The sequence below is a fragment of the Oncorhynchus mykiss genome, chromosome 17 (genome assembly GCF_057628025.1).
Source record: "Oncorhynchus mykiss isolate SJ-2025 chromosome 17, ASM5762802v1, whole genome shotgun sequence".
Classification (NCBI taxonomy): Eukaryota; Metazoa; Chordata; class Actinopteri; order Salmoniformes; family Salmonidae; genus Oncorhynchus; species Oncorhynchus mykiss.
This window is the reverse complement of record NC_143038.1, coordinates 13,619,740-13,629,787: the sequence shown is the minus strand read 5'-3', so window position 1 is coordinate 13,629,787 and position 10,048 is coordinate 13,619,740. Positions and strand designations below refer to the sequence as shown.

The following is a 10,048-nucleotide window of genomic DNA, read 5'->3' as shown; positions in this document are numbered from 1 at the left end:
AGTAAGTGTAGGTTGGCTTTGGAGAATATAGAAAGTTTGGTGAGAGTTGCTTGACAGGGTTGGGGTGGTCAATTATCATTTAAATGTGGTGAAGTACAAATTTTTGGTTGTAATCGTTGTTGGTTCTTGAATCGTGTGATGGAATTCCCTCCCAAAAGAGAATGTATAGCTTTCCAAAAACCCAACTCCCTTGGTGATAGATTCCCTGTTAATGAAAACCACTCTCTGACCGATCTCCCAGCGGAGCTTCATGTGGTTCTGATTACTCTGGGCTACTTAGTTCCACAAAATTTCATGCAGCCCACTAGTGTTTTCATGATTGTCGGTTTTCCAGCTCTTAATGAGGTTCGCTCGTAGGTAGCCTGTGCCCTATGGGTGTTCAAAAGCCATTCATCAAATCACCTGTACATTTGTTTGCTGCACAATAAAATGTTGGGTAATAATAATTACTGATTGAGCCTTCAAGATTATTCACCTCGCATGGGAACCATGGTTGTTAATATCCCAAATGCTTATTTTGGATTAGCTTACTAAATTCAACTCCACGGTGCAGGGTTTCTGATGAACTCCAGCGCCGTTGTTGAGCAGAGACCAGGTTTTGTGGAATTCAGCTCAGACTATATCAATTTGCCCAAGATCAATACTTTTTTTTAAAAGTCAATTATTTAACGCTTCCCTTGTACCTATGTTTGTCCTTTGTAGTTGCGTGCCTGTTTGCTTAAATCCATACTTTTTAAATGAACGTTAATCAAATACAACCGACCGTTTGCTAGTTTCTATTTCTCGAAGATGGCAACAGTGTGAATGTGCATGTGCCAGTTGAATCTCCGATTTACGCAGGTCTGTCTCCAAATACTCATAAAATCACAATCTACAGATGGTGTAAAGTTGCCATCTTCGAGAAACAGAAACGAGCAAAGTGATTACCTTTTAATTAAAAAAGTATGGATTTCAAAACATTGGTAGAAGGTAAGCGTTTCATAATTTACATTTTTTTTCAAGTGTTGACCCTGGGCGAATCAATATATTCTGAGCTGAATTCCACAAACTCTGGTCTCTGCTCAACTCCGGTGGTGGAGTTCATCAGAAACCCTGCACCATGGAGTTGAGCTTAGTCAGCAAATGTTGTACCAAAAGTCTGTAGTTCCTTGACTATGCAGCGTTATAGAAACCAAATACATTAATTACCATCTACCAAGAATAAACTTGGTCTCGGCATCCATTCTAATATTAATCCAGTCAGATAACACTGTATCAACATCCCATGTCAATAAGATTCGATTTGATGAAGGAAGCCTCGAAGTATCAGTGTCCTGACTGATTGGGATGAGACTAATTAATGGAACACTGAGTTGGGGCAAAGAAGGGGTCATTGGGAGTTCAATGCAATTCTCAGATAACGTAATTTCACCTGAAGCGATTGTCAGGTGGCTGCAACAGGGAAACATTATCGGCAGTGAAGACTTTCGTCCATCTTGTTCTAAGTGTCAGGTGGGCCATAAAACCACAAACTGTTCCCCTTTGGTGTGTCGTATAGGTGAAATCATTACAAAACATTTGCAATAGTGAACTGGGAAATATTATTTACATTTGGCAAGAGGGTTTAGTCAAATCCCTTTACAGATATTTTAAAAAAAATGAAACAATAGCATTGTATGTCCAGTAGGTAGGAGATTGGCATCTTGGTGCCACTGATTTGCAGCAACAATGCTGTGCACCCAGACTACCGGTACAGTTACACACCGGTCTGATGATAATGCGACTCTCCTTACATGCGCCCCAGCCGGGGTGGGGAGCAAGCCTCTCCATCAGACAGCTGCCAGCCTACTAATGATTGGACCTGACGAGTCCGTCCGGATGGGTTGACTGCATAGGGCTGGGCTGCCGAGCAAGGTGCCTCGGAGCACTCCTCGAATGAAACTGAAATGCACAGTGGTGTGTGTGCTGGGTTGAATGGTTTGTCAAGCTTGGTAGAATTAAAGATGCAGTCCCGGATCTTAAGCACTTACAAATTCACAAAATATATTTAAAAAAATGTTTAGCTCATAAGCACTACCTCCAAAATCCCTGGAGCATCACTTTAACAGTAAGATTCCCTCATGGTTTTGAGTGGTGTGTGTCTATCTGCGCTGGATTGAAGGGTTTACCATATACATTACATTAATATTCCTTTGTCTCTAATGTCTATGGTTTGTTCCATCAACATGGTGAGCAGAGCTTGCAGGCAGACCAATACAGCTCCTCGAATGACCGAGTGTAAAGGATCTATGTAATACAGTGATACATGGTGTGGATGTGATTGAAGTGGGGCCAAATCCAAACGAGCGGACTGTTCAGTCAGGGCCAGATCCTGAGGCTCCCACAGTGCAAACTGAAATTCGACTATGGCTGAAGGATTCATAAGATCCCAAGTTACAGGACGCTGAAAGGGTTCAGGTCTCTACTCACACGCTCTACCAAACTGCATGTATGGTGTAGTCGAAGGCTAACCGCTTTCAAACCTTCCTAAAGCCCTGTTTATACCTGGTTCTAACAGGTATCAATTGTTATTTTCTTGTCCACATTCTGATTTGTCCACATTTTTAGACAGGTGTAGACAATTAAGACACATTGTTATCTAATTGTGATCAGATCTTCCTGACCAACTCCGGAGGTAGTCGGGAACCATTGTAGCTGGATATCAATCAAGTGTAAACTGATCTGGATGATCAAGCCATTGAAATCATCATTATACAGGTCTATAAATTAATTGTCTTAAAATTAATAGATTAACATATTGAAAGAATATCCGTCATTTTTTTTTTTTACATACGTACATGTACATACCGGGATATCTGGTCACCATGTTGACAGACGAGACATTTTACTTGCATGTGTAGATGCAACAGCTATGTGGGCACAATCAAAATGTGGATAAGATCAAGAAAGGATAGATGTTAGCACATGGTATAAACAAGCCTTAAACCATGTGTGCATCTTAAAACGGCACACCACTCCCTATTTAGTTCCCTATGGGCCCTGGTCAAAAGTAGTGCACTACAGGGAATAGGGTGCCATTTGGGGACGTAGGCCATCTCTGTTGAAAGCACTACTCATTACTGTGTGTGCCGGTTCTAAAGGAGCTCATTGTACTGTGTTGACTGTTGCATCATACTGGTTATTTTGTGAGTAGTGACAGTAGTTTTGTTACACTCAATTGTTGTATTCCACAAGAAGAAATGATGGTATGCTAAAGGAAGCGTGACCTTCCATGACACAGAAACAAAAGGACACTAGATGTCACTGCTGTACACAACACAGTATTGTCTGGTAAAGGGGGGGATCCTTTTGCAACTTTAATATCTGTGTGCCATCTTTTGAGGCAGTTTCATTATTGTGCAGATGACAAACATATAAACAATGTAAAAAAAACAAGATAAAATATATAAAACATGATAGTTTTTCTGACTGAGCACAAGGCGACTCGTGTTTTATGTCAGAAAACTGCTCATTTTGTGATGCTATGTAATTTACACAACTGATATACAATATAATGAAAATGCTTAGCCTACTCTGCAAACACAACTGATAACATACTCCCTGAAAAGAGGTTTGTTTATTTTTAAAAAAAAGTTGATTTATTAACAGTTGTGTTAATACATTCATGTAAATAACATTTATATTACTACTACTAAAATCTTATTCAGGAATGGATTGAGTGATGTAATTATGAGATAAAGGCACAGCAGCTCTAGCCTCGTACAACCATCCTGGACTAGCGAGCTTACATTCTGTTTTGCTAAGAGATCATTATGGTAGTACGAGGCTACAACAACTCTATAGTAGGTTTACTTTCAAGAGCTCTGTATGGTCAGTCTAGCACAAGTCAGCGTTTAGAGTAAGCCAACACTGTCCAACTATAATTCGGAATCTTCTTGTATATGTGCACTGTACCAGAATCAGGTTGGAGCCCTTAGGTTGTGGGCCGTCTGCATCCGTTGCCGTCTCCTCTCCATGGCCTGCTGTTTCTTCAGTTCAATCTCCACCACAGAACATTTCCCAGCTGCTTGGGTTGAAGCGAAAGCTGAAAAAAAATGATAAGCAGTTGAGTCAAGGAGGGTTACACCATCATTGACTCTCAGTGAAGTACAAGTCTAATGAATATTACTATTTTATCACAGCAATAGAAGGGCTTAGTATTCTGGGGTGAAATGAATGTGAGTAAATGCTTAAAATTGAACCTTTATTTAACTAGGCAAGTCAGTTAAGAACAAATTCTTACTTACAATGACAGCCTAGGAACCTGTCTTGTTTAGGGGCAGAACGACAGATTTTAGCTCTGGGATTCGATCTAGCAACCTTTCGGTTACTGGCCCAATGTTCTAACCACTAGGCTACCTGCTGCCCCAAATATCAAATAGCCCCAAATAGCATTAACCTCATAAAATAAGCATTGACGTCAATGCGCTTACACGTTTCAAGTTGAGATTCGTGCCTTTTTCACAGCTGCATAACACATTTATTTGCCGTCTCAGACAACTCACGGTAGCTTACCTTTGTTGGTCACAGGGATGGACGTGCAGCCAGACGGTCTCTTAAAGCTGAACCGAGTGGGGGTTTCAGTCACATAGACAGGTGACGGGAATGACGACAGCCGCGCTCCACTCCCAGTGACTTGTTGATTAGATGTGCTCCCAGCTACACAAGTGCTTTTGACCCGAGTACTTTGGTATGTCCCTTCTCCTGCTGCAGGGTTCTGTAGCCTATACGTGGAGTTAGCGGTAACATTTCCAGCTGAGGAATTGTAACTCGGTCTTTTACAACCAGAGACCACAGTAACAGGTACTTTGTTGTTATTGAAAGAGTGGGTGAAAGTGCTACCGTTCCCGGGGGCCGATTGTGAATAAACTGAAATGTTGGGATATTTGGATTGTGTGGTCTCGGTCGTTTGATTTACATTGGATCTGCTGCTATTCAAAGATGCAGAGACAGGGACAAACATCTGTCTTTCCATCTGATTACTGGGCAGGGATTGGGTGTGTGTGATAACAGGGTCCTCCATGCTCTGTACCTGGCTTTCCAGGTTATCACATGCTTGACACAATAGGTCATCGTCATCCCAGATGGAGTCAGAAGCAAAGAGAGAGTCCAAGTCGTCCTCTGGAATAACGATGTGGCTAGCTGGGGCCTTGATGACACTTGTTCCCTTCATATTGTTGTTCTCTGTGGGCTTGTGGTAAGAGCTATTATCAACCTGAAGGGGCCACGTTGAATAAGAGTTGGAAGTTTTTGTGCTTGAGCTGGTTGAGCTCGATGTACTTTGAAAAAGAGGCACCTGCGGCCAAGCCTTTATTCCATTAGACTGGTGTTGCGTTTGCTGGCTTAGTTGGTTACTGGACTCCATAGACTGAGCTTTGTTGGTTGGAACGAGACTTGGTTGGTTTTGCTGTACGTTCCTATGTGGTGCTGGTTTGACAGTGTCGGGGACATTCCCTGCTTTTGGTAATGCCTCTGAGAGGATACTTTTCGCTTGTACATTAGGATTTGCTTCAAGCATGAAGGATTTTCTGTTTTTCACAGTTTCATTCTGTCCTTTAGACATAGCTGGTTTTATGTCTCTACTTCCTTGAAGAGCATTTTTGGAAATGGCTGAGGGGTTGATGTTTTCATGTTTTGTTTCATTCGACCCTCTTTGGGTTGAACAATGATTAGGAGTGGCAAAGAGGTCTGGGTTTTGGGTCATCTCAAAAACCAGCGAGTCATCCAGCAAATCATCATTTTCCCAGTCATCGTCAAAGTTATTATTTCCTGAGCTTCTTTTGACAGGATGCGATGAGGAGACGGTCGAAGTGTGGCCATGTATGGAATCTGGATATTTTCCAGGAATGACTTTGGAGGACACAGTGGGAGCAGTCTTCACCTCCAAGGACCGAGGCAATGAATTCTGACTTAAGTTACCACTTATGTGTTGAGTTGGTCCATCAAATAAAAAATCCATATCATCTTCCATCTCATGGTCAGGGGGTATCTGGTCTTTAGAGTTTCCCGTGCTGTTTGTTTTAAGGGCGGACTGTGCGCTTTCAGGTGTGACATTACTCAGTAAGGGCGGAGGCTGGTTCTCGTTGCCATCTAAATTCAATATGTCCTCCGAGTCTGACAGAAGCTCCAAACTCTGCTCGTGCATATCATTGACTTGTTCTTCGTCTTGCCTTAACATGTTGAAATCAAACTGTTTCGCCAACTTTAAAAGGTCATCCACTCCATTTGGCCTGTAGGGGGGGAAAAATAAAAATGTAGATATTTGCAAGTGACAAGCTCTGTTCTAATAACTGTTATGTTGTCTTGGGGAGTACCTTGGAGATTTCTTCTTGGCCCTGGGCTGCTGCATCTCTGGGGTGCAGGGAATAGCACTGTCTCCAATCCACTGGAGCAAGGATGACTCCGGAACTAGAGGTCTCCCATGCTTAAATAAGATCAATTATACCAAATATTAATACAGTAAATATTTCAGAGCAACATAACATAGTATCTGTGAGTATTGAACAGCACTATACTAAAAGAGCCCAATGAAGAAGATTGGCTATATGATGAAGTATGAGAAAAATCACATCACTGGGTCTAGTAATGAACATTGTTCTAGTTTGAACATTTTTAAAAATGTATTTGATGGCACACTTGTGGCTAGCTAGACAGAGTGTTACCAACCTTGGGAGCTATCCTGTTGACGATTTCGGAAATGTCCACAATTCCAACATTTGCAGAGTACTTCTTGCCTCTTTTGCTAACTAAGAAGGAACATGAAAAAAGTTAAGACAGATAAGCTGAGGTAAACTTAAAAAATGTAACACTGCTTAGCCCGGCTACATGTATAGTTAGTTATATTGACATGTAAATATAATTAATTACCTGTCCTAAGGGGTGAAGGGGAAGTGGCATCCCAAATGATATCCTGTTGAAGTTCTGATTCATTCATTGGTGACTCTCCTTTGTTGAATACATTGCTGTATCTTGATCTTGTCACACGAGTTGGCGTCTTGAAATCTGATGTTAGATATGTGAATGATTATGTAATTGGCACACGTGGTAACAGTTAGCTAACTAACTAGCTAAACTAAAAAAGTAGCTAGCTACATGCCATTAACTCCTAGCTAGCTAGCAAACTAAACTTCATTCAACATGGAGTGGCGTTTACTCAGCTACTAGCTAGCTAGCTTTGGGCACCATCTAGCTAGAACATAGCTAATGTTATATACGCTAACTAGCTAGCACAAGTAACATTAGTAGTACGTTACATAGCTAATACGCTGTTTTCATAGCTTACGGGCTACAGGAATAGCTATTTAGCTAGCTACTTAGCTGAATCAGTGGCTGGTCATTTCAACACATCAAGCTACTGACCTTGACAGGTTTTTGGAAAATCAATGAGAGATGGAGTTGCTTGCGTTTGTTTGGGGCTTCTTCTCAGTCTGTTTGTTTTCGGTTTCCCTCCACCTTGCTTGCTCTCGTCTGTCATATTGTTCGCAGGGACAGTAACTGGCATTTATAGTGAAACTTTATATAAAGATATGTAGGTACCAGAATGTATTTAAATATGTAATAGCGAAATGTAGACAAGTTGTTTTGGAACAACGTCAGCGATTCAAACATTCCGCCATGTTGTTCCCATGATTCAGTTCGACTTCCGTTTCAGAACGTTTTCTTTTTCCGAGGGAATCCAATTTGCGTTGTTGCTGCGCATCAAATACAAGCATGCATAGAGATACAACGACAACATACAACTAAAATAGCTACTGTTCCGAATTGGAAATGTTAGATTTGTTATGAATTATTTTGTTACATTTGGTTAAATAAAGGATACATTACATTATTATTATTATTATTATTTATGTATATATTCAATAGCATAGTCCATGTGTATTATGTGGTCTATATCTTTATGGCACAGCTTTCTCTGAAGCCATGGTGTCCGTTATCATCAAGCCCATCTTCCCACCCGCCCCCTTTACTTACTACAGTTGGCCTATTATTATTATTTTTTTTTAATGTAACTTTAATGTAAATGGATAAAGTATATTTTTTTACATTTCAAACAAGCAATGGACATTTCACTTTTTTCCTTTTTTGTTCTTGAAAAAAAAATAACTTATGAGAAATTGTATGAATTGTATTTCCATTTTTGTCGGTGGCTCCTATAATATATTTCATATGGGCCTCATCAGGCTCTTTCTCAGAAAAGACTGGAGGCAATGTCTGCTGCTACAGCATGGTGAAAAGTCACAGTAACACCTTCTGTCACACCAAATGTGAACATTCCGCCCAAATGATAGTGAGATGAAAGAGCAGGGGCCATAGGCCCGTCACTTCCAATTTAGGTATGAAGCGTCAAACCCACAGCCAGGAGATGCCTTGGTGGCCTCTTTTGTTGGAAAATTCAAAACCAAAATGTCATTTGCCTTGGAGGGAATACCATGACTGTACAGAGCCCCAAACCTCAACACATTGACCGTACTTCATTTGTTTATCTAGCCATAGGTGATTATATGGCACCTAATGGCGAAGCACTAATTGGTGAGTTCATTAGGGGAATGTCATTGGTGTGAATGGAGCATATTGCAGATCACAGTAACAGCTGTGGTAGTTTGGTGGAATTTCTGAGCGAACTCCAGCACTGTCTGCTCCTCTTGTGCCTGAGTGCTTTCCACTGGCAGTGTGGGGGTTCATCAGAAACCAGTGGGCATACATTTGAACGGCAAGATATAAGCATACAGATAAATGTAAGTCCTTGCAGGCTGCAATGGGTGATAATCTGGACATATAGAATAAGCCAAATATTTGCTGGCTCCTCTAGGCTACTTCTGTGTGTTTACACACTGTTGAGCTTCCAACGAGGGTGGAGTTAGTTATGTATCCCTTGGTGATTCCGGACTGTGACGAAACCCCTAGCATTCATCAACATCCCTTCACTTTGAAATGCCATACCACTGCAACTGGCTCCTGTCCAAGGACAGATATGCACGATATTTCATGGAGGGTGCCTCGGAATAGAATACCCTGCTGTGCTAAAGAAAACTTTGTGTTTCTATGCACTGAAAAACAATCCATCGCCGTGCTGTCAGGGGGAAAAAGGTACATACCTGTTTTTTGCATTAGAGTGGGTAGGCTTCTATTGGGGCTAAATAACGTTTTCCCAAAAAATATTTAAAATGTGAGCCGTGACAATGGCCCAGGCTCTAATTTAAGAGCACAGACCTTTCAGGTTAGCAGATCTCTTTAGAGCCGCCTCAGATGATGTTTTGTAATCTCTACTCAATCATTGTCTACTTAGGCCTACACTCTTAGGAATAAAGGGTTCCAAAAGGGTTCTTTGCGGAGAGAAAGGGTTCTACCGAGAACAGTTTTGATCAGAATAACCTTTTTTGGAAGACAAGGGTTCTTTGTAAGGCAAAGGGTTCTACCTAGAACCTTTATCATCCTAAGAACTGTTTTTGCCGATGAAGGGTTCTTTGATGATTCTTTGGAAGGTAAGAATGGTTCTACATAGAACCATATATAATATTTCCCAGCATGCTCTATTGCAGGGAGATTTTCCTAATTGTTTGTTTACTGTAGTATCTGTGTTTTTGCATGTACATTGATTGGTTGATATGTTTTATGCTACACAAATAAATAAAACTATAAATAACATAGTTTTCTATGTTTCAACCGTTCGCTGCCCGCACCCGCCCGCCCGACTAGCATCACCACCCTGTACGTTCCGACCTAGAATATGTGGACAACTATAAATACATAGGTGTCTGGTTAGACTGTAAACTCTCCTTCCAGACTCATATTAAACATATCCAATCCAAAATCAAAGAATCAGCTTTCTATTTCGCAACAAAGCCTCCTCCACTCACGCCGCCAAACTTACCCTAGTAAAACTGACTATCCTACCGATCCTCGACTTCGGCGATGTCATCTACAAAATAGCTTCCAATACTCTACTCAGCAAACTGGTAGCAGTCTATCACAGTGCCATCCGTTTTGTTACCAAATCACCTTATACCACCCACCACTGCGACCTGTATGC

The 10,048-nt window shown here is 41.2% G+C and overlaps 1 protein-coding gene across 1 annotated transcript; it reads right to left on the bottom strand.

Moving 5' to 3' along the window:
- Window positions 1–3,310: 3,310 nt before the first annotated feature.
- Window positions 3,311–7,690, bottom strand: LOC110493734 (ETAA1 activator of ATR kinase). The gene is made up of 6 exons (XM_021568169.3): window positions 7,378–7,690; window positions 6,886–7,020; window positions 6,685–6,764; window positions 6,333–6,442; window positions 4,534–6,248; window positions 3,311–4,063 (listed from the first exon to the last, which is right to left on the bottom strand). Exons 1-6 carry the CDS (start codon window positions 7,517–7,519, stop codon window positions 3,939–3,941), a joined length of 2,307 nt encoding a protein of 768 aa, XP_021423844.3. The 5' UTR covers window positions 7,520–7,690; the 3' UTR covers window positions 3,311–3,938.
- Between the last annotated feature and the right edge of the window lie 2,358 nt (window positions 7,691–10,048).